General features: G+C 46.0%; 2 protein-coding genes across 7 annotated transcripts in view; both read left to right on the forward strand.

Annotated features, from left to right (window-relative positions):
- The window catches only part of sipa1l1 (signal-induced proliferation-associated 1 like 1), a 54,050-nt gene extending 45,789 nt beyond the window's left edge, over positions 1 to 8,261 (forward strand). For 4 of the 5 annotated variants that reach the window (XM_053881850.1, XM_053881851.1, XM_053881852.1 and 1 more), the window contains 8 exons: positions 303 to 400; positions 1,410 to 2,137; positions 2,326 to 2,494; positions 2,618 to 2,846; positions 3,357 to 3,527; positions 3,585 to 3,696; positions 3,760 to 3,838; positions 4,126 to 8,261. In XM_053881850.1, the coding sequence (XP_053737825.1) occupies positions 303 to 400; positions 1,410 to 2,137; positions 2,326 to 2,494; positions 2,618 to 2,846; positions 3,357 to 3,527; positions 3,585 to 3,696; positions 3,760 to 3,838; positions 4,126 to 4,269 (1,730 nt within the window). In that variant the 3' untranslated portion in view covers positions 4,270 to 8,261. The remainder of the gene's footprint in view (positions 1 to 302; positions 401 to 1,409; positions 2,138 to 2,325; positions 2,495 to 2,617; positions 2,847 to 3,356; positions 3,528 to 3,584; positions 3,697 to 3,759; positions 3,839 to 4,125) is intronic. The other variant, XM_053881855.1, reaches the window with a different exon arrangement.
- Positions 8,262 to 11,343: 3,082 nt separating this feature from the next.
- Positions 11,344 to 24,872, forward strand: part of LOC128768778 (regulator of G-protein signaling 6-like) — a 55,072-nt gene continuing 41,543 nt past the window's right edge. The window contains exons 1-3 of one of the 2 annotated variants that reach the window (XM_053881934.1): positions 11,344 to 11,606; positions 11,759 to 11,831; positions 16,326 to 16,633. In XM_053881934.1, the coding sequence (XP_053737909.1) occupies positions 16,415 to 16,633 (219 nt within the window). In that variant the 5' untranslated portion in view covers positions 11,344 to 11,606; positions 11,759 to 11,831; positions 16,326 to 16,414. The remainder of the gene's footprint in view (positions 11,607 to 11,758; positions 11,832 to 16,325; positions 16,634 to 24,872) is intronic. The other variant, XM_053881935.1, reaches the window with a different exon arrangement.

The following is a 24,872-nucleotide window of genomic DNA, read 5'->3' on the forward strand; positions in this document are numbered from 1 at the left end:
TGATGTTGCGGGGCTTCACTGGATGTCCCACAAACACGGCTCCAATTAGTGCGCAGCCGCTGACAGTGTGTGTTGGCTGCGTCTGTCCAGTCAGGCGATGCCGCTTCGCCCGTCTTCCTCGTGGTGCTGCGGTCATTACTGTCCGCTCGACTCATTGCGTAAGATTATTACACAACAGCTTGGCTTGGCTCCGAGCCGTCCAGGCCCAACTCAGCCGCCGGCCGCTGTCAGGCGATGAGTTCAGGCTGCAGGTGACGCAGAGATCAACGGAGCCACTGACGCTGAGGTCTCTGTCTCTGCAGAAGCGCCGCTGCCCAAGTCCGGCCCGGGCTACTCTGGGGGTCCTCGCATCCAGAGGCAGGAGCAGGTCATCCATCTGTCCCCGAAGAAGAGTAGCCAGGTCAGACCACGGCCCTCTTCTCCCCAAATGTCTTTCCACTCAGCTCTGCTTTTCTCCCTTGACAGAGGTGGATTGTTATGAGTTGTGTTGTTGGTGTGTAAACAAATCAAGCCGAATTCAACTCCTTTACATGTTCATTAGAATTGATTGACCAAATTGTAATGTAGATGACTTAAGTCTCAGAAGATGAACTCTGAAATAGATATGATTTTTTCCTCCCCATAGATTTAATCATTATTGTTAACACTTAAAATGCTAGATACATTTATTTTAAATAAAAATGTGAAAGTATTTCTGAAAGAGAAATATTTAAACCTCACTAATGTTCATAAATTTCATTTTGTGGGGGCTTAACACGAAGCATATCATGCTCAAAATCTTGTACATTTTTCACACTCCTTCTCTCATAGTTTATTTATTCTTTGGAATGTGTTTTTTTAATAAAATGAACATCATTGATTTGCCACAAAAACATATTGCACCTAAACGGTGTGTAATTTATTTATTTTGAATGCTTTAAATCCAATTCACTAAGGACATAATTCCTTAATTATAAATGGTTTGTCTATTAATTTCTACATACATTTATTAGTATTAAAACATTCTCCTTTCTAAACTAAAAAGAGATGATTCCCAATTTTATTTTGATATTATTCAGTATTTTAGCTATGCATAATTCTAGAAATGTTAATTAATGTAATGAAATTAATTAAATCATATCTTCTACTCAGAAATCTCTGTTTTATATTTCAAAAAATGACGTGATTTAATAAGAAATAACTATCCAATCCAGTAACTACCTTCATGTGAAAATGAGTGTTTTTTTTACCGAATTAAAAAATGTATTTTATTCTGTGTAAAAACAGAAAAGAGAAGTATTACTGAACATAAATACCAGGTCATGTTGGAAAGTCCTGGGTGCCATGTTCATGTTCATGATCCACTCATGCTTCTGTCACATCTCTGACTGCGATGTCAGCTGACTCTCTGTCTGTCTCCGGTCCAACAGTCAGACGGGCCGTACTCGGGTCACTCCAGCAGCAACACTCTGTCCAGCACTGCCTCTAGTGGCGGACACAGCGACAGCGACAAATGGTACGAGTTGGGGGCTGGCGGGGGCTCCAGCGGGGACCAGGGTGACCCCGAGCCCAACGGTCTGGGAGGAGGGGGCTACCTGCAGGGCACCTCCACCGACAGCGGCATCGACACCAGCTCCTACGGGCCGCCCCACCACTCGCACCCCCATTCCCACCACGGCAGCACCACGTCGCTGCTGGCGCCCGGCGGCAGCCGAGACCGGTCGGTGTCTCCTTGGCACAGCCCGACGGAAGGGGGTCGGCGGATGCTGGAGCGGTCTCCCGCCGCCGCCGAGTCTCCCGGCCCCCCTGCAGAGAGGAGCTTGGAGGGCACGGGCAGGACCCCCCCCACTCACCTGCTGGTCCGGGACAGCAGCACCTTCAGCCTGAGCGACGGCGGCTCACACTCCAGGTCTGTCCTCACCGTCGCCCCCTTGTGCGTGAGCACGTCCCATGATGTTGTTTGTCCCGGCAGACACTCGGCCCACAGCTCCCCCAGGGACGACCCCTCCTCCTCCACTACATCGCCGTCCTCGCAGTCCTCCGTGTCTCCGGGCCCCAAGAGCTTCTACCCACGGCAGGGGGCTCAGTCCAAGTACCTGATCGGCTGGAGGAAGCCCGGCTCCACCATCAACTCGGTGGACTTCGGTGACAGCCGCAAGTAAGAGCCGAGTTTCCTGGATCAGAGCTTTGTACCAGGGTCTGGCTGGAGTCACTTAGTTCAACTGAACCTGTTCTGACTCCTCTGTGACGTTACTGCCCTCCTGTGGCTGAGCGGAGTAGCACAACCTTCCGACCCTTCACATTCGCCTCTTCATCTCAATAACTGAGTTCAAATGATGATTTCAGGAAGTCTCCAGGAGAAGGAGGGCTGGAGGTGATGCCCACGCCGGCGGCCCGCCCGTCTCTGAGGGACATGCACTCCCCTCAGCAGCACGCCAAGTCCACCATGGAGGAGGACATGAAGCGCCACAGCGCCCCCGACAGCCCGCCGCTGCCCAGGAGACACAAGGACAAGGTGAGTCCTGGGCTTCTTAGCCGGAGTGAAGAAAGTTGAGTCAGAATCCGGGGGAGAAACGGTGACGTTTCTTCGTCCTCTTGAGGCGCTGTTTGTTCCTGATCTCGTGTCTGTCTTGCCCAGCATCCCCCGAAGTCTCCGCCCGCACCGAGCCGCCGCCGCTCGCTGCACCGCACGCTGTCGGACGAGAGCATCTACCGCGGTCAGAGGCTGCCGTCGCTCAGCGACTCCATCACGGACCCGGCGCTCAACGCCGACAGCCTGTTCAGCTGCTCCACGCTGCCTCGCTCCCCCACCACCCGGGGCGTCCCCCTCCGACGGCCCTCCTACAAGCTGGGAGTCAAACTTCACGGTAACCGTTTCAGACCTGTTGAGACAGTCGGTGTGATGAAGGACGCCTGACTCCTAAAGATCTTCATGAACTAAAGTCAGGTCAACAGTAACGTAAAGCAAGATCATCAGCATTTCACTGCTGATGAAGTCACTTTGGACTGAAAAAAACCCAAAGACTTTTACATGAAATAATGACAAAAACTATAGGGAGATAAAACAGAAATTATGAAATAAATCGAAATTATAAAAATAAATCCTAAAAGTAGCTGATCTGAAAAAAGATGAATTTATTTACTTTAATTTCTGTTGTGATGTGAATTGAAAACAAATATGTTTAATTAAATTTAATTTAAATTAATATTTTAACGATATTTTAGAAAAAAACTGAAATATAAACGTAATCTGTGATGAAAATGAACAATACACCGAAAATAGAAAAGCAGTTAATGAAACTAAAAACAGTTCTGTGATTAAAACTGGAATTTAGTGAATAGAACAGGAAGCAAACTGATGAGACATGTGACTGCAGGCGACCTGTCGGCGTCCGACACGTCCCTGGTGGACCTGGTGGAGCGGCACCGCGGGCCCCTCCCCAAAGAGCTGATGCCACTGCCGTCCTCGGGCCGCGACAGCCCGCTGGACTGGACTCACCTGGTGGACGTGGCCAACACCTTCGACACGGAGAGGAACACTCACTACGGTAGGGCGCAACTCAGACCGGTCTGACTGTGCTCTGATGCGTGAATATCCGCCGCAGTCCAGAGAAGCTACATGTTTGGGGACGCCAACCATCGCAGCAGCGGAGCGTCCAGTCCCCAGCAGCCGCACATCGAGCTGCAGCCGGCGCCGCTGTCCAGACCTCAGTCCAGGTGAGTCCTCACTCTGCCTGGCCTCTGGAGCGCCTCCCCCTCATGCCGCCTCTGTCTCCGCAGCGACGGCCACATCAGCCTGGAGAGGAAGGTGACCAAGCTGGAGGCCATGGTGAAGATGCTGCAGGACGACCTGAAGAAGGTGAGGCGGCTCAGACGGTTTCTGACCCAAGTTTTTCACACTGCATTTCTTACATGGCTCACATATTTAATTCTTTGGAGTATGTTTTATTATTTAGTGAACGACATTGATCTATCAGGAAAAGATTAGCACTTTAAATGTGTCCAAAATAATTTTTTTAATGCTTTAAATTTATTGCACTAAAACATTGAGGACATAAGTCCGTAATTTTAAATGGTTTGTCGTATTTGTCTGTGAAATGCCATGTTTGGTCCCACCTGACACTGAGATTGACGTTTGACCTTCAGGAGCGCGAGGAGAAGCTCCGCCTGCAGGGTCAAGTCAAGCGCCTGTGGGAGGACAACCAGCGGCTCCGGGAGGAGTCCAAGACCTCGGCTGCCAAGCTGAAGAAGTTCACCGAGTGGGTCTTCAACACCATCGACATGAACTGAAGGCCGCCTGCGCTCACTCACTGTCGCACACTCCGACGAGGGAACCATCCGCACAGCTCCTGATTTTCTCTCCCGCCGCACCTCCAGAAGATCCGGACTCGCCCGGCGTCACCTTCTCGGCTCGTGTCCGAGCAATAAGACCTTTTTCCTGAAGCTCATTTGTCCTGACTCGACAGCACAAACCCGATCTAAGCCATGGACCAGACCCGAGCTTGGACCAGTCTCAAAGCAATAGGAAGAAACACCTCCTGAGCTGACGCCGTGGGGGGTTTTCGGGAGGAACGTCCCGAGGATCTTCAGACTTGAACAAGGGACGTTTTTATTTGATTTAATTTATTCTCTTGTACAATAGTCATCAGTGTTGAGTTCCTGCACCTTGGGATTATTGCGCTTTAAACTTCTTTCAGATTGCGTATTCTGTTGTAGCTTGTGGTGCCTGAGCCTGCAGTTGTGTTGCTTTCAGTGAGCTCTAGTGGTGACCAGTGGAACATGTCATGGATATTAAATGTGCCGCCGTCTTTCGTATGTTCCCCCCGCCAACTTTTCCACGCCTCTTCAGCCGACATGAGCGCAGGACGGGAGCGACAATCACAGCGTGCATGTGTGCGTGCGTGCGTGCGTGTTGTCATCCTCAGGTTAGTTGTTCTCGGGCAGAACGGTGTGTGTGTGTGTGTGTGTGTGTGTGTGTGTGTGTCCATCCAGCTGTGCCTGCAGTCCAGTGTGGTGGTGCCTTCGATACATCTGCCAACAGACGTTTCATTACCGCGCTCTGCCAGAGGAGCAACGCTTGTTTCTAGTGGGAAAGACGAGTGGAATCTGGGGCTGCTCATTATGACCACCAGTCTGACCTTGGTTTCCTCTTCTTGCTGTTCTCAGTGTGCGAAAGTCTGAAGTCGACTGAGCCAGGGTTCTTACCGTCTTGAGCCGGGTCCTGCTCCTGGGCACCTCTGGACCTTGAGGTTCAGAAGGTCAGAATGTTCAGCCCTGCTTTGATAGCCACTGACCACTGTTGGGAGCTCTTCAGTCACCCGCAAGGTACCATCCAGGTGGTCGTAATGATATGGCTCGTGAGGTTTAGTTCAATTAGTACAAGAGTCTTCTTTACTCAAACCTTTGTTTACCTCGAAACACGCAGCTACATTAGCATCAAAAACTTGAAACATGTTGGATTGTTGTTAGCCGCTAAGCTAACATAGCACAACCAGTGTGCTAGCACCCGTGTGCTAACGTTAGCTGACAACAAAATGACACATTAAAAATTGTGAACTCAAGTCTTTTAGTCCTTGAACAAACACGTAATACTTTCCCAAATAATACCCTTCTGATAAATAAGAAGAAATATGTTCCAAAGATTTTAAAGTCAACCACGTCTTGTAATTTCATTCTTAATAAATCAGTAAGATTTCAATCATCTCATTGAATTTTTCTGGACTTATTGAAGTATTTTTAGCCCGACTCCCTTCAATTACTGACATGTGACTCTTAAATGATATGTAATACATTTTTTATAAAAATAAATCTACAGATTTATTAGTAAAAATATTGCTGAATCATCATCTTCACAGTCCTAAAAACATTTCTGATATTCTGAAGTGAATAATAATAATGTCCGAAAAATACTTTTTCTTCATTCATTTTTTGTTAGTTGAAATGGCATTGTGCCCCAACGGTACTGGGTGAAATTAACTCTTAAAATGCATCAATAGAAAACATGTCAACTTTTGAAATTTGTTTTTCCAGACAATTTTATACTGAATTTCCATTGAATTTACAGTTTAGTTGGTTTAAAGTTTCAGTCATTGAAAAGCGCGTCACTGACTTTATTTTGCGTTTTTCTCCTACATTGCTGGTATTTTGGGATAAAACTGAGGTGTCTTTGTGTCGCCATCTGTGAGTTTAAAAACCTCTTGTCGCTGATCAAAAGTGAAACAGCTTAAAAACCACATTTGCGCCCGGAACATTGCGACCAGTTGGTGGTGCAGCCTGGACGTTTGTGCGTGTGCCTTCAGAGTCGACGAGTCAAACCAACCCGACACCTGATGTTTTCGGACGCGACACCCGGGGTCAAGTCAGGTCAAAGGCCTTAAACTTCAACAACAAGCCATAACCGCTAAATTCACACCCACTCCACGTGGTGGCGCCGCGCTTGAATGTGTTAAGAGAACTTGTTTACTGACCAACAAACAGCTATTTAATATTTTTGGGATTACTTCAGCAGTGGTTCTGTTTTAAGAATCGAAGTGGGGCGCTCGAATTTCAGTCACCCACAAATGTGAATCGACGTAGTTGCCATGGTTACACCTTTGCTGTCGCTAACGCTGAAGTGTTTTTTAGCGCTCGGGTTTTCGGACGGACAAACGTCACTAAATGTGTCACTCCTCCTTTTCCTTTTCTCGCTGTTGCTTTTACAAATGTGAATATTCCGATATATATATTTTGCACGTTTCTGTTTGTTTTTGATTTTTGTAAATATCGGCTAGAGTTTGAAGGTTTTTGAGGGAAGGACTCCATTGTTTCTTGTTTCAACGTACTGAAGTGAAAACTTGCTCTGTGTTTCGGGAACATTTCGCTTTTATTTTGAAACCAGAAATAAAAGTTGGAAGTCTGACCACTGACCAGGGAAGCGACATATTTCCCAACTTGAGACTTGAGAATTCAACGTATAAATGAGCGATAAAACTAAACAAACAGGAAGTCGTCACCTCTTGATTCCTAGCGCAACATTTTCGCCAACTCTGAAAAGGACGTTTAAATTCTTTAGATGCAGCCTTGCTAGGTTTACGAGAAATATTGTAATATAGTTATTTTCAATCTCAATTTTCGGCTGATTTTGACGATTTATTCTGACACTTGGCAAACTTCGGAAAAATAAACGTTGACACCTTCTTTCTTTGTTTAGCACCTTCTGAAAAGTAGCGTTCATTGAGGAAGCACAAACGGCACAAAAACCGTGTTCATGGAAAACTTTGTTAATGGACGAAAATGTTCCGCATTGAGTATTAGTCTAGCTGGCAGTGTAGTGTGTTTGGTAATAAACAAATTCAAGTTGCATCGTTTATCATCGGAAAAAAAATGACATCAGATTTTTTTCAATTTATAAAGGTCAATGAAAGTTTTTAGCTAATTAGCTAGTGGTGTAGCACAACTTTCTGTTTGAAGGTTGAATAACCGCAGAGACTTTAATGTTTGGTGTGTTTAAATGACCATCCATTTCAAAGCAGGAACAAAGGAGTTTACGTCCTCTTATTAGTTAGGTGACAATAAACAACAACATTGAACTTTTACTTCCAGTTAAACTGTGTTTGTTTAGCAATTTCCTGTAGAATTTAGCAAGCAGTTTTTGCGGAATCAGCAAAGCTAGCTGCAGGACTAAGAGCTCACAGAAATAAAAACCAAAATGGCCGAGTGAGGCGGCGACTTCCTCTTCCTGTTTGAGACCAAAACGGAATTCATCGCATCTTCAGCACTCATTCAGGTCGTGGTGTTTCGACATCATAAAACCATGTGGTTCTCAGACTCCCTGTTTGACTGATTCACAACATCCTGGTTTCAAAATAAAAGTGTCAGAAGTGTGTGGGCCGGAGAGGAAGCGAGTCACTCAGGTCCCAGGTTTCTCCACCACTGTCCAGCGGTGAGTCACGAAGGCAGCGATGTGGCGTTCGCTTCTCTCCGGGAATAAACGCTGCGCTGCTGTTGTCTCGCGAGGGGCCCAGGTGTCAAACGCACTTGCAGTGATTTCTGAAATAAATAAACCGCCATGATTGACCTATGGAGCTCCGCCTCTTCTTTGGTGTCCGTCTTTCCTCCTCAAGTGAACCTCATCGCGTTTACCATTAGCACGTCAACTACGCTCTGTTTGTTAGTCAAGTCATCTGCCTTGTTTACATGAAACCTTCACATTGTCATTGTCTCACCTGAACGGACATTTCTGCTAAGAAAATATTTGTACATTGTTTTGTTATGTTTGTTGCTTGCATCATATGTTTGTGTTGTTGTGATTCCATTTCCCATCAGTTGTTTTCTGTGTTAGACAAGCATTTTTTCTGATTTATTCATCAAATATTTGACAAAACTTTTTCAAACGTGCATAGATTTTTTCTGTTTCCGTTGATGTTTTTGATATATTTCAAATATATATTTTTGTTTATATATATATATATACATATACGTATTTGTATATACATATATATATATATATATATACGTATTTGTATATACATATACACACTTTGTGTATTTTCAGTGCTCAACTCTCACAATGTCTCACAGTTTCTTCTCTGTGCAGGAGGAGGATGGGGAAACTTGAATACATTTCCCACCTTGTCTTCATTTCACTGTAGACCGTCTCTCCAGCTTCACTACTCCAGTGCGGCTCTTTTTTACTCTGGCAGTTCTCTGTTAACTCAAGTTTTAATTCTGTTTTTGTCATGTATTTTTTTCAGTCTTTACTAGAGGGAACTCTGGAAGCATCAACTGTACACACACATACACACACTCACACGTGCCGGTCCACTGGGACCTCCACTTCCTGTTTACTGTTGCTCAATTATTCAGTTGGTCGAGATTGTGTGTGTGTGTGTGTGTGTGTGTGTGTGTGTGTGTGTGTGTGTGTGTGTGTGTGTGTGTGTGTGTGTGTGTGTGTGTGTGTGTGTGTGTGTGTGTGTGTGTGTGTGTGTGTGTGTGTGTGTGTGTGTGTGTGTGTGTGTGTGTGTGTGTGTGTGTGTGTGTGTGTGTGTTACACAGCAGTCCATTAGCTGCTAACTTAGCTTGTAAGTGTGTGTATTGATTTGTGATTTTATTGACGTCCATTCTTCCATCTGCCTGCTGCACTAAGTTTCTGAGAAAGAAAGAAAATATTTTTCCTGCATGCAGCCAGATAAATGTGTCCAGTCTTTGTCGTTTCCTGTTTCAGGCGAGTCTGGTGGTTAACAGCCGTTCATTGTAGCGTCATTGTGTTGCTCATTATTGAAACTGTAATGTGGCGTTCCACAAGGCACCGTGTGCGGTATATTCACTCTTAGTTAGGGGTGTTGCCATAATATTAACATGTGTTTATTCATGAATGGGAAATACCCTGCAAAGCTCATCAAGGGTCAAAACATTTCCTCACTTACTGCTTGTCTTTTTCAATTTATTTATTTATAAAACTCTATTATTGGTCTTAAATCCTCTAGGGACAGTGAAGAAGGAAAAAATGGATTCAGAATTCTGCCTCTTTTTTTTTCTTCACTGGCCCTAATCCTCTTCCGTAGGACTGAAGACCAACAATAGTGTTTTTCATTCTCTTGAATTGCTGGTCTTCACTGCTTTATATGTTGCCGTATGATTTAAAGGGCATCTTTCATGATATATTTCAAGCCATTAAATGCCTCTTAAAGGAAATAAATACAGATATTGTCCAGGCAGTGATGATGATAAAGCAGTCATAGTTTGGCGCCGCCTACTCCCACCGAGAGGCAACTGACTTTGGTGATGATGCGCATTTGTCTCATTTGGGACAAGAGAAGTGTTGTATATTTAGAGGAGGCGCTGCTTCAGCAGTTGAAGGCTCGTGACAGCGATACCAATGATAAAAGCAGAAGCGTCGTTTGAAGCTGCATGTAAACAAAGCGCTGTCGTCTCTTGAGAGCTTGATAAAAATAAATCCTCCTCCTCTCTTCTGTTCGTCTGTCCAAGAAACGTTCTGCTGATCGAGGACGGAAATCTGACCGCACGTTTAGACGTTCCCGTATGGCGGTCAGACACCCGAGGTCGCAGGGTCACTTAGTTGTTGTTTGTTTTTATTTTTTTGTGTTCAGATACTTCTATGCTACACAGCTTTCATGTTAATTTGAGATTTACTTTTTATTACGTTATTTTTATTTATTTGAAATTATTTAATATATGTCCCAATTCCTTCCAGTTAATCTTCACCTTCACCTTTTTCTGCCGCTTATCCGGGGTTGGGTCGCAGAGGCAGCATTCGAAGCAAGGAAGCCCAAACTTCCCGATCCGCACAAACCTCCTCCAGCTCTTCCTGGGGGATCCCGAGGCGCTCCCAGGCCAGACCGGAGACATCATCTCTCCAGCCAGTCCTGGGTCTTCCCCGGGGTCTCCTCCCAGTAGGACATGCCCGGAACACCTCCCCAGGGAGGCGTCCAGGGGGCATCCGGATCAGATGCCCGAACCACCTCAGCTGGTTCCTCTGGATGTGGAGGAGCAGCGGCTCCACCCCGAGCTCCTCCCGGATGACCCAACTCCTCACCCTATCTCTAAGGGTGCGCACAGCCACCCTGCGGAGGAAACTCATCTCAGCCGCTTGTATCCGCGATCTCATCCTTTCGGTCATGACCCAAAGCTCATGACCATAGCTGAGGGTGGGAACATAGATCGATCGGTAAATCCAGAGCTTCGTCTTGTGACTCAGCTCCCTCTTCACCATGATGGTCCGATACAGTCCGATACTCATACATCACTGCTGCCACTGGACCAACCCCTCTATCAATCTCACGCTCCCCTTTTCCCTCACTCGAGAACAAGACCCTGAGATACCTGGGGCAAGAACTCTCCACCGACCCGGAGAGAGCAAACCACAGTGTATATATATATATATATATATATTCTAGTATGTTTAGTTTGGATTCCAGTTTCCAGTGTAACACTTCTTCTTTTATGAAAGTGTGCTCTACTGACACCCTCAGGAAGTGATTGGCATTAACTGTGTAGTCAAATTAGTTAAAAACGTAACTTGACAAGATAAAAGTTGTATTGTCAGTTATGCCTACACTGCGAAATGTGATGTTTTTGTGTTTGAATCAATCGATAAGTACTGTAAAAAGGAAATTTTGTACATGAGCTAAGTGGTTAGCACCAAGTTAGAGGGACCATTTCAGTGAAATTATGTCACAGAAGCTTTAAAAACTAATATGACGTTAAAGAATTTCATTTGAGTGAAGAAACTATAAGTTTAGAATAAAAAAAAAGTGCAGTTTCCGGTGCATTCACAGACGTCGCACTTCGCGAGCGTCGTATTCGACGTTTCTCTGACAATGACTAAATGCTCAAATCACGAATATTACAATGAATATGTCACTTCACATAACTCGGGAAAGCATATTTTAAATCTACGGATTTAATCACAAAGTCGCGCTATTTTTACTTTTATTCGAAAACACAAAGGTAACGTGAACGTCCCATTGAGTCAGCAGGAATAAATACCACTTCCGGGTCACGACTGAACGACGTTGTTGATCAAAGTTTTCTACGTTTCTGGCGTTTTTGCGTTGCCTTTTCACACAGCAGTGGAAGCAGAGATACGGTGACGCGCCCTAATGGGTGAAATGATGAAGCGTGTTCAGGTAAAACTGTGTCGCCGGACTTTTTTTTGTCAACAAGTATAGAGTCTGGACGGGTTGTGCGAAACGCTCCAGCGCAGCGCGTCGACGGTGTGTGTGTGTGTGCGTGCGTGTGTGAACGTGTGCGCTCCTCTCCCTCTCTCTCTCCTTCGCAGTCTCCGGTGAGTCGCCGGGAAGCTGCTCTTTGGTTGGAGCTCCGGGCGAGTGAGGAGAGCCGGGACTTGCGAGGTAAGAAACCAGTGTTGGGGACGCGAGAGCGTGAGCCAAAGCAGGTGGATGAATGTGCGGAGGAAGGAGGAGGAGGAGGAGAGTGGAAGTCTGGGGCTCCGTCGTGCTGCAGGAGGACGATGATGGTCCAGTGGTGGTCGCTGCTTGTCTCACCTGGAAGCATCTGAGGTGGAGGTCCAGCTGTCGTGATGTGATTGTTCCGCTTTGAACGTGCCGTTCATATCTTGTGAGCGGCGTGAAAGCGCGGTGTTTTGGTCGAGATGATGTGAGGAGGAGGAAGAGAGGTGAAGTGTGAATGATGCTGCGCTGAGGAGAGTTCGTGTTCCCGGAGCGATGATGAGGTCCTGCGAGGAAATGCAGATGTTGAGCAGCTGTGCCGAGCAGCCAAGTCACTTCAGGGGGACTCATTCAGGTGCAAGTCGAGAGGTGGCTCGTCGATGAGGAACTGGATGAGCCGGCCGAATCAGAAACCTTGTGAAGGAAGTCCAAACAGTTAGTGTCCAACTAAGAAGCTGCACAAGTTTGTCCTGCCAAGAGGAGGTGCAGGGGAAAGTTTATTGACCTGCAAACATGAATGATGAGAATCCATGTCTCTGCTTGCAGTGAGTCAGGAAAGATGAATGGAATCGTCCAAACTGTTCTGCCAAGCTTCCATGAGATGAAGACTGGAGGGTTCCTCTTGTTTTGGTCCAACACAGCTGAATGAGGTCATTTAGAAAAATCATTTTCATAAGTTAAAAAAAACATAAAACTGAAGGTCACATTGAGCAAAGGAGATGAGAAGAAACAAACCACCTGGAAGCCGACTCGGTTTCAAACACACTTGTTATTGAACTTTTCCTGACCAGTTAAAGTGACAGAAATCTGCTTCCTGCGAAAGCTACTGTGAAGTAGACGTGGTGAGCCAAACAGAAACGGCAGCGGCAGTGATGGCTGTCAGTGAAGGACGTGAGATCATCGGGTCCCGTAACTTTGAAATAAGTTGACAGCGATGTCGTTCCCCTGCCAGCCCTCTAAGTGGCGCTTATACAAACAACAGAGATGAAGGCCCACTGGTGTTCCTGGTAGTTTTGTTTTGGGGTTTGATAGTGAACATGTGGGACGGTGTTTACAGTGTCCACAGCTGTGAGGATGAATGAAGACGTCACTAGCTGCAGGTCCCGTTGAATTCTCGGCTGGTGCCTTGTCAACTCACTGCCTGGTCTTCGCCACTCGACCATTTTGTTGATCCACACCAAAAAGAGTTGCGGTTTGGTCACACCAACCAAGACACTCTTGAATTTGGCTTTAAATTTCTGTGTGGACAAAGGGCCTTTTTCAATTTAAGCCCTCAAGCAGTGTGGATGTCACTGTGTTACGTGGCTCCAGGTTTTTGGGAACATTATTGCAGAATGACCATCGCTACTTCACAATTTCAGAAATGCTGTGCGATATATGTGAGGGTCCTGCTGTGGGTCTCTGATGAGGGCCCCCCGTAATCTGAGGGGCTTTTCACAAGGCTGCGCTCTGCAGTAACTGTTTTCACTGCTGTGGTCCTTCAGCTGCGCAGCTGTCTGCGTGAGGGGAACAGCTTTCTGAAGCTTCTGAAGATCACCAGACTATTCAGTGATCATTTTTGATGGCTCTGTACTTTGTTCAGTGTGTTGTGAAAGCCACGGAGCGTGTTTACCCTATTTTCTTGTGGAGTCAACATGATAGCAGGCCACATTTTGTTCCAACTGTGGCGGAACTCCACTATCAGTTCATAGCTGAGGTGAGAACCAAGGTCATAGGTCGGGGTGATGACGGCATCCTTGAGACCTGCTCCGTCGTGGGTCACTAGCCTGCTATTTTGCGCAGAGCGCCCTCAGCTGGGAAGAAAAGAGGAGCGAAGTGAAGGTGAACCTGTGGTCCGTGTGAATGTATTTCCACCTCGTCACCGACTGGTCTCAGCTGGAGTCCAGAATGTGCCACATCCTGATCCAGTTCCGCAGCAGCACGGCCGGCCGGCGTGGCTGGCCTTCATGACACACAGCGCTCCTGCCTGTTGGCTCTCTTATCGCGGCGGCTGAGTGGAGGACGCCGGAGAAGCACAGAACGCTGCGCTCAGAAGTGACATTCACGGGGAAATCTCTGCTCTGGTTCTTTTTTCACATGTGTTTCTGAAGGTGTTCCGCCCCTCACCCCTGGCAGGTGCCGACCTGTGTTTGCTTGATGGAGTCAAGAAAGAGTGTCAGGGTTAGGAACTATGTTGGCCCAAATGTTGGAGTCATTCTGCTGCACCAGAACTACTATCTCAGCTACCGCTACTACAGGAGCTCACCTGCAGTACTGCACCTGCCACTGCTGCCTTCTCCTTGTAATGAGTGCTACTTACTACAATCTATGTTCTGTAGATTTTCTGTATTTTTGATCTATATTAGCACTATAGTACTACAATAGCACTACTATAATGACAGGTTGTACTGCGCTCTATACTACTCCTACTACTACTTCTTATTCTATTTATACTATTTCTACCACATCAACAACTACTATTACTCTTTTCTACTTGTAATAAGTATTTCCATTAGTATAACTAGAACTACTTAAGTATACTTCAGTAACTTCAGTATGACTAGAACTCATTTTTCTACTACTACAGTTACCACAGCTGCGTTCACAGTAATTTCTACCTAGTAAATCTACCTAGTACTCTGTCGAGCACAAACTAATGCTATATAGCTACTATTCCATCAATATCACAAACTGTCACTCTCAGCATTACAGCTACTGCTGCTAATACTGCTACTACTACTGGTGTCGTTCTGCCTCTTCTCTTTTTGTCTTGTATTTTATTGTCATTCTGACATCGTACTATACCTGTAGCTGTGAACAGCTTCAATACTTGGCTGCTGTGCCATGAGTTTCTCATGTTGCTCGGTGAAAGATTCATGCTCACATCTGTTCCTGCTGGTTGCAATATGGCGACTCCCTAATCTTCTAATCAGAGATATTTGGGGTGTTTTTAATGAGACACGTGTGAGTCCCGGGACCGTCAATGATGCAACGGTGGCGTGAGTGAATTCATCGTGGCGGACGCCAGTTTCCTGTGTCCTCAGACAGATCAGTTTTCAGTGTTTATCAGGATGACTTTCCGCTGTCACCGAGTGATCCGGGCGACCCAGACAGGATCAGGATGCTCAACCTGAAAGTTTCATTTATATGCAAAATCAGCAGTTAGAGCTATTGATCTTGGACCAGCGGGCGACACGTGATCGCAGCGTAATTGGATCGTGAAGTGGAGCGTTACAAATGTGCCGACATGATTTGGGATCTGAACATCTGTGAAGCTGTGTTTGAAGTCGCGCAAAAGCTGGGTTATGTGATGGCGCGTCTCTTTCATTATCTCTGTTGTTGACTTGTGACAAACCCAGTTTCATGTCACGTCACGAGGCGAGAAAGTCTTTGTTTTTTTTTTGTCTCGAGTCCCACGACCCATTTGATGTATTGTTTTGTACCGCCGCATTGACAGCGTCCACCACAGTCAGTTGTTTTGGTTCAACGGTTTCTAGCTAAAAACAGTCTGGTCCACAATAGTCTGAGGATTAACAGGTGTGAATGACTCGTCTCTGGAGTGGCAACAGTCGCGTCAGGCCTGCACCAGGGATCGCAGCAGTCATTTGGTATGAAAAAGTTACCAATTGACACAAGTCAGGTTGATCATCTGGGCCGTACAAAACAGTCCTTGGGTTCACCAGAGTCGTCCATTCGCACCAATTATCATTTGGATTCACAGCTGTTACAGTGGTTCTTGCCCAGATTTTTAAAGCTGCTAAAGCACTGGGGAGAACCCACAGTTATCAGTTGTGTTTGCAAAACTTGTCATATGGCTTTGCAGCGGTCGCCTTTTGGGTTCAACATTTGATGTTCGAGTTCGCAACCGTTGACGTTTGGGTTTGCAACAGATGACGTGTTGTTTGCGGTAGTCATTATTTGGTTTGCAAGAAATCGTCATTTGGGTTTGCAACAATTCACATTGGGTTTTGCAATAGTCGTCATATTGTTTGCTGCAGTCATTATCGGAAGAGATCCTCATGTGGGTTCATAACTGTTGACAGTTGGGACTGCAATAGTTGTTTTTGTTTGCAATAGTCATCATTTGCTTCCCGACAGATGGCCATTTGGGTTTGCAACAGTTGACAAATGGGTTTGCAACTGTCGCCTTTTGGGTTTGCCAAATCATTGTTTGGGTTTGCTGCAGTCACCATTGGCTTCACAACAGATCGTCATTTGGGTTGGCAACAGTTGACAATTGGGTCTGCAATAGTCGTCATTTTGGTTGGCAACAGTCGACAGTGTAAGCTTGCATCATGCTGGTCTGCTGTGTGTGAGCTGGAGCTGTAAAACTGTGAAACTGCTGTGTGGCTCTCAACATGAATATAGAGCAGCAAATGTAGAAGTTTCAAAGATGAACTTATTAAAAAGCCCTGTGGGTTTGAATCAGTGCCTTCTAATCTGTCTCTCTCTCCTCAGCCGCTGAAGCGAGCGCAGGAGGACGCGCAGGGGACAAGGGCAGACCAGATAAGAGGCGAGGATAACTGGACGCAGCAGCAGAAGGCAGGATGGCTGAGGCTCAGCAGCAGCAGCAGCAGCAGCAGCAGCAGCAGCAGCAGCAGCAGTCGTCGGAGGAAGAGGAGCAGCCGAGCGCTGTGGGGACGCCGGAGCCGCAGGAGGAGCTCCAAGAGGAAGTGCGGGCTCCTCCGGCGCGCCCTCTTCTGTCCTCCCGCTCCATGAGCCTCGTGGACGGCGACGACTCGCCCAACATGATCGTCTACAGAAAAGTAAGAAGTGCTTCTCGTTCTGGGTCCACTCTGGAGCAGGGTGCGCGGGGGTCCGGGCTGACCCTCACCGGGAGTCTAAGTTTATTTCACAGTCGTCGAAAGCGCTTCGATAACTGCGTTTCAGCGCTGCATAATTAAAGCCGGACCAGTGTGTGGAAACCCCCATCTGCATTTAACATCACAGCTAAACTGTCAAAGTGACTCGCACGCCGCCCGCCTGTTTCCCAGCCGCCTCCCTTCAGAGAAGGGCTGCGTGTCAGCGGGCGGCAGGCGCACACATTTATTTATAATGAGCACAAAGCAGAAGAGCTATTGAGGCTCGCGTGAGAGCAAATGCACCCTGCATTTCAAAGGTGTTTGTCTTGAAAGTTTTTCGTGGTGACAAACTTTGAGAACCACAGTCGGACTGTGGCCCACTTGAGATGTGACGCTGAATGCACTGCGCACGTTCCTGAATAATTCACATGTGATAGCACCCTTTTAAGCTGAAGTGAATATTTATTAGCCTCGGTTGGCAGCAAGCTACCGCCCTGGGTTGGTTATTATTATTATTTACTGACCCTGACCTCTTTGTTTTGACCCTCGCTTTGATCAAACGCACTCGCCTCACATGGTCCTGGAAATATTCAAGGGAATATTTTCACATTCTTTTTCAGCCTCCTTTTAAACTCGTGGTTCTGCGTGAAGCTGTGAGGTGGCAGCTGCTGCTCTCCAATTACTGCACCAATTAAAAAGGGAAATGTTGCTTCTATCCACTTCCTCTGCGACGCTAGAAACCATCTCGATCTTGTTACGTGTCATTAGGCCTGATGCACAAGTTCTAAAGTGCATTGTTGGAAAACTTTGTGACACATAAGTCAAACAAGGATTTCTTTCTTTCTCGTCTTTTCCATTCTCAGAACCAGCGTTTCTGAATATATATTTTTACAAGCGCTTATATTTATATTATGGGTGGGACTTGATAAAAAAACATATGTATATATATATATATGTATATATTAGAATATTTGCCACAGGAAGCCACATTTTTCAATTTGAATGAATTTGATACATTACTGAATCAAGTGATGGACCCATACATACATTTAAACAACAAAATATTGTTTATTTTGCATCAGTTCGACAATAAATCACAATGGTGGCAAATTTCTTTTTTCACAATTTGCACAAACCACGTTCTTTTCAAGGTTTCCATCAGGCAGTTTCTTAAAATGAAGCTTGCCTCCCATAAGTCCAAGTAACGTATTCTCAGCGGATTCCTCCATGTTTGTTGTTGTTGTTGTTGTTCTCATCCTAGCTGCGATGTGTCTTGTGCATCAGTGTGGTCATTGGACCAGGAACTCCTGCACTGACAAAGGTTCCCTGTTGTCTGGAGAGCAAACTGTCAACTTAAAATGTAGCTGTTTTGTTTATGATGTTCAACTTCTGATTTAAAAAATTCAGTAAAAATAACGTCAGGGTTAGAGAGAGAATTATTGTTTTTTTGTTTTTATGTGGCCCAGTTGGCTCCTGCTGTGGCCCTCGGGTCCTGTCCACGTGAAGGCGGTCAAACCCGTATTGCATCGTGTCGGACAGTCCTTTCATCCACGCGGATCCCTGGATCTGATCTCACCCCCAATATCCACAAGATTTTTAGTATACTTTTTACTTTTTTTCACTATGTCGATTTCCACTGGCTGCAGCGTGTTTTCAAGACAAAATACGATGTGACGAGATTATTCACATTAGACTGTGAAAGAGCAGTGGGAACCCCGGCAAACGTGACTCTGCAGCAGTAGAAACTCTATACTCTAAACTCTATAATGACATTAGATCTTTCAGTCCGCCAGAGCACCACGGGTTTGACCATTGATTCTTGACAGCTTCCCAGTGGAAAATTCCTCTTCAGCACTGCCTTTCCACCACAGCGCACCTGGTGGATATTAAAGAGTGAAGGCTTTTTAAAAGGCCAGATCCATGTCTCCATCTTTATAGCAGATGCAAGAGTCATTGTAAACTTGCGCTACTTTTTCATGATAATGAGCAGAAGACAGTGGTAAACACAGGCGGACTGAAGCACACGACAGAGAAGCCTAGATTAGCATCGTGCTGGGACTGGCTGTGTCTGCGCTCCCTCTGACTGGAAGAGATGAGTCTCTGCATGGATGTAGCCAGCTCCATGGCCAGATGAATGGGTGATGTAAGGAAATGGCAATTCACCAGACTGGTGACGGCCGGACGCGTGGTGATACAGGCGATGACCTGGTGGGGCCTTCGGTTCGCTCTCGTTCTAGCAACACATCTCCTGTGTTTAGAATCCCGACAACGTAGCTAGAGGATGCATCATGATGACGCTAATCTCCACTAGTCTGATGTTCTAGAAAAGGACGGTCTCCTGGAGCAGATGACAGGTTCACTTTAGCTGCGTGTACACAAAGAACAAAGCCTCTCTCATGAGTGTCAGCCTGACTATAAAGCTCAAATCAATATGGATCAATTGATTCTTTCAACACCAGTGTGATGTATTGCTCATGGGTATCCTGCCGCGCGGCTCTCTCCTCCAGTCTGTATCTCCTGAAAAAAGGCCAGAGGTGCTGCAGGAATAGCATCAGCTTCTGTCGGGGGTTGATGAATGAGTTCCCTTGGTGGACTGTAGATGGTGGGGGGGATCAGGGGGACCAGAAAGAGCGATCGCAGAAGAAGTGGAGGTGGAAGTTGAAGAAACACAGGGAAGGGGAGAAGAGAGTGACGAGGACTGGTCGAGTCAGGAGGCTTCAGGGAAGCAATAACCGGCGGAAAGAGGCGAAGAAAAGAGAAGGTATAAATCTGTGCGAGTGCGACAGGACAGCAGATGAATGTTCGTACGGATGTGAGGTTACTTCAGGTGGCTAACAATAAAGCTGCAGCCCAGTTCTGAGCAACAATATTCCCTGCAGCAGGAGATGGAAAAGAACCTCCCTTGTATCATACACTGGGTTAAAGTACGTCTTCATCGTCTTATGTTTGAAAAGTTCTGTCACTATTGACACCTCCACTTTGTTTGCTATTAATTATTTAAAAAAATGGAACGCTATCGATGCAATATCAAAATGAATTGTTCTCTGGGTTGTGTTTGTTGGAACCTCGTAAAAAAACGAGACGCGGGTAGTGGACCCTGCGACCGAGGCGCAGTCACTGATTCATAACATTTGCTATTACACGACAGGTTGCGTTGTTATGAAATATACATGCCCTAGGAAAGTGGGCCCATTACTCCCGCGCAGCATGTCATCAATCATCCACGGACCCGACTCAGGCCCGATATGCAAATCGCGCTCCCATTTATGAAGGATTGGGATGCAACATAAGTTCATCTTACCATCAGTTGGCCTTATTTATTTTGTCCGTCCCTCTGGTTTTAATTGGTAGCGTTCACGCCTGGAGTGGTCGGAAGGTTAATTTGAGGCAGGACATGGTTCCGGGTCGGTGCTCCAGGAATAGTTCCCCAGTTGGGAGTCAGTCATCTGCATTCGAGTCGGGAAGCATTTGTTGTACTCTCACTTAGCTTTCCCCAAACGGTGAGAATACATCGGAGCTCACCGGCTTCTGACAGCAGAGTTGCTCTTTGAAAGAAGGCTTGTGGGTTTTTTGCCCTTTTCCCACCTGAAGTCTGGGACTTGTTTGAAAGAGGGGCAGTGTTTCCTTACCCTGCAGCGCCATTGTGTCTTTCTGATTCTGAGTTGGTACATTTCCCTGCGTGAGCACATGCCCTCCCCCTCACCCCCCCCGAGTCTGTGTTCGTCACCCTGACAGTGGCAGCTGTTGAGCCGCACATCTATTTATTTAAAAAGCTGTTTATACAGATAGCAGCTCCAGTTTTCCCGTGAGATTACGAGATGAGTCTTCAAAGGGAGAAGGGAGGTTGAAAAGCCTCAGTGAGGCTGATGTCGTCTGCTTTCTATGCAAGTGTAGTATTCCGCTTCCTCACCTGCTCCCATTCATTTGAATAAAACTCACCTTTGACAACGCACAGTGGAGTGGCTGGAACACAATAGATGTTTGCTGCACTGACTAAAGTCTCACCAGATTAGTAACCATGATGACGTTTCTGATCAGTTATTATTCTGGTTGGTCTTCCTTGTGAACCATCCTACTTTTGACGCCATTGATACGTGATAAAACTATTGAAACAATCAGAAGCCTCACCAATGCACTGCTTATAAATTACTGCCTTTGCACGTCCAGTCATTACAGAAAGTGAACTTGTCAGCGCTATGAAACATCCTAGCCAAAAATAGAAACCAGCTAAAACCAACAGCTAGCATCGGACATGACAGTTTTGTTGTTCATTTAGCACGAGGCTATTTTGGTCGCGCAGTGATACAAAATGCCGACCCGGGATGCCGTTCTAAGAATGCTTTGCTAAAGCTACGTTGCCACATTAACCCCCGTTACGAAGAACTAGCATTCTGACAAACCTGCTCGGTACTGGGGGCGGCCTCTTCCTCCACGTGGGACCTCAGCTTTCCAGTAGTTACTTCATATGCAAAGTTTGTATTTACGTGGAAAACATTGGAAATGGTGACGGCGCATGTAGTAAATGTGGTGTGCCTGATGAGGACATGCTGTAGTCTTTGATAGTGCCATGATGTATTGAATAACACATTGCGTAAGCCATGCATAATGATGTCATCGAACCCTGCAAAGAGAACGTTGCGGCACCGTAGGGAGGCACTAATTCAAGTTCCACAACGTGAATATCTTGTTACAGCACCAACATTCATGTAACCCCCATAATCCTTTGCTTGAACCTTCCATTAAACTTCTTGGGGTGTGGTGTTCGACGGCATCCATAGCTCAGTAATTCTTACCTATAGGTCCGGGGCCCATGTTTGGGCCCTGAGTACCTCTTTGAGGGTCGCTAACAGTTTTTGTGTTTTACACCTCTGGGCCGTGAGGACTCAGTTTTCATACATGAGCCACGTATGGTGGCAGTAGTGAGTCACTGAATTGAATTGACTTGAGTGCTGCAAAGCTGTGAGAGCTCTTGAATAGGAAAAAAAAGATAAAGGAGGTGATGTCGCCCCCCCAAAAGTAAAAACTGTTCATGAAAGCTCTTTCATTCACACTTTACTTGTGTCTTCTTTGGAGTTTTAATAAAATATATTATTTTTTTTATTTTATGATGTTTACACATGGTTTTATTATATTTATTTTATTCAGTTTTTAAGAAATTCTCAACAGTTTGCATCAGGTGTATTTTTGTGTAGTAAACTTGATGAATATGACTTGCACCTGGTTCTGCTGCTGGTTGGACTTTTCCATGACAAATATCTTTGCGATGATCACTTGGTTTCATGTCATTTCACAAGGTTTTGGTTTGTTTATGTGTAAGTAGATTAGATACGGTTGTTGAACACAAATGAAATCAAGAGGAATGAGTCAGTTCTATCACTTGAATGGGCCCCGGGCCCATCTGTTCTGTGAAAGGTGGGCCCCGAGATCAATCGGGTGAAGAACCCCTGCTCTGGCTGAACCTCACCGCTGGACACACGCCAGCAGCGGCTTATTCTAAGCCCCCAACAATCCAAACACAATGGAAAGTGTGTGCCAGCTGGTTGTGACTGACAATATTTATAGATCAAATGATGGAGTGTGCTGCGCTTGCAAACGGGCCGGTGCAGCTATAAAAGCAATTCCATGTGATTTAAAGCGACTGTTCAAAGTTCATTTAATAACTCTGCATGGTTTTATTGTTAACATCGAATACAAACTTCACGCTTGTCACATGCTCGCTGCTTAGTTTGTGCCTGCAGGCCTCCCCAGCCAAAGCATAAAATTCAAGAGCTTCGCTGCATATTTATGAGGTAATTTCATGTCGGAGACTGAGTTTGGCGAGCAGGAACATGAATCATGGCTTGATAAGCCGCGTCTGAGCGTTTCAGCGAGCTGTGATTAGCCTTCAGATCTGTCAGATTATCGTTTATCTTGGTGGATCAGCTTTCTCCAGCCGTCCTCCATATCTGCTGTATTTGCCACCTGCATGTGCTGTAACATGGGAGGAGAGGATCTCGGCAAACTATGTCTTTGGTCGATCAAATGGTGTCGACACAATTCCATCTACGATGAAGCAGAGAAGACTGAGGTGGCTGGAAATAGAAGCCGTCCAATGAGGCTCACGGGTGTCACGGATGAAGACAATAGGTGTGACTCAGGAGGATGCAGCCGATAGCTTGAAGTGGAGGACCCCTGATGGGAAATCCTGAAAGAGGAAGATGACTAAAATCCAGAAAAGTGGAAGCCAGGGTCGTGCATTATTACGGCACTCAGAGGTTCAGGGAGGGACAGATATTTGTCGGCTTCCATTCAAGGTCCTTGCTGACTTTCATCTTCCACTAGATCTGCTTTGGGGCTCAGTTGTGAGCTGCAGAGTCGGTGGTAAAGCAGGCCGGATGAGAGAGACCATAACATACGGAGACCTAGTCCAAGACCATGACATTAAGGGCCCGCGACATAGTTGAGACCAGGACCAAACTGAATGCAGACTAGAGTAGCATATGTCGACGAGTCATGCAGACGCATACCTCATTTCTTCCTGCAAAAGAAATCATAGTCATTTTCTCAAAAGGAATGAAGAACTGAAATGCTTTCATTGGAACAAACTAGTAGTCAGTTCTGTATTCAGGTTGGACTCGGATTCTCTGGTGTTGGTCTGGTCTCTTTCTCAGGTTAGGTGGTTTCAACTGAAACACGAATTCCTACATACTGAAACTGTTTCCTGCGTGTTGTAAGAAAGAAACTTACTGCCACTTCCGCACCACAGTTATATATAACAATATACATTTTGGAAATCTTCATTGGTGCCAATTGTTGGGCCATTTTTTTCCAATTGAGTGAGACTACCTTTCAGTTGACATACATAGTTAGTCTCTAAAAACATTGTTCATAGTAGTTAAAGGCTTAATGGCAACATTTCTCCATTGTGGGAAAAATGGAGGCTATGCTTTTTGACAGAATTTTAATGTTGTGTGATAAAGAAAAGGCTTTTAACTCTCTATAAATATCCTTTCAGACTACAAAGTTGGAGCGCATTTAAACTCTCTGCGACTCTCAAAAGCAAAATCGCACAAAACTCTGAACCCTGCATCCTCATGCTCCTCCCACTTCTTCATCCATGCTGCACTCTCTCTTCTGCGCGTGACATTGTAGCTCTGCGACTCAGCTTTTAGAGTCAGCTGGAATTAAATATGATTTGGGTCTTGGCTGCTTTCTCAAGTGGAGCGTGGACGATGAGATGTTCTGAAGGAGGAACCACGCGCAGCTGCAGTGAGAAAACAGGCCGCCGTCGTGGGTGAGGAAGTCGCCATGGAGCTCTCTGGATCCATCCTTCCTTCAAACACCACCTTTGGGTTTGTTGCCACCAGGGAGACCAGATGAATGAGTCAGCAGGACTCATTAATGGAGTGTAAGGGAATTACAGTTTAATTCAACTTTCATTTTGCCAGAGCTTTGAGTGCAGGGCCGGTGGTGATGTGTTGTTTTTTCTCTCGCAGCTGTATCAGATTAGCCGGTGAGTTTTCCCCTCTGGCGGCCAGTTTTCAGGATTGTTCACGTGCGCGCGCTTCTCGTCACTTGGCGAGTGACTAAGGGGGTCTAATCACGGCGCTGTCGCCCGCAGACCTCTGAGAGGAGCACGTCATGGCGGCGCAGGTAGAGCGCCGCCGGCTAATCAAATCAAGGAGCCGGGGAGAGGCTAATTGGAGCAGCGTAAATTGCAAATTTTGAGATGACAGGAAGATTACTCATATCGCATGCTGGGCCACGCCGAGACCTTTTGAGGAGCAGATGCTCGGAGCTGGAAAGGAAGGCGAATGAAAACCCTGTTAGGCTTTTCATCTGCTGAGACACACTCACCGAACTCTGGCTTTGAACTTGGACAAATACCTCAAAGGGGCAGAACCACTGTCACACTTTTATTGTGCTCCATGCAGAACATTTTTGGTCAATTGACACTGTAGTTGTTACACTCCATAAACGTTAATGTCGGTTTCATTATCATCAGATGATTAGGTTTTGCCTTTTGCTGCAGAGCTGTAAGGGAATGGGACGTAAATTAAACAGAAAGTCTGAAATGTTTCTCATTTTGTTGCAGATGAAATAAAAAAGATAATAATAATAATACAGTATATCAGGCCTGTCCAACCCGCGGGAGTAAAATTCTCACCAAATGTCCAAACTTTGACTTGGGTTTAACTTTGAAACATAGACGATAAACCTCGCC

The sequence above is a fragment of the Synchiropus splendidus genome, chromosome 12 (genome assembly GCF_027744825.2).
Source record: "Synchiropus splendidus isolate RoL2022-P1 chromosome 12, RoL_Sspl_1.0, whole genome shotgun sequence".
NCBI classification, from domain to species: Eukaryota; Metazoa; Chordata; class Actinopteri; order Syngnathiformes; family Callionymidae; genus Synchiropus; species Synchiropus splendidus.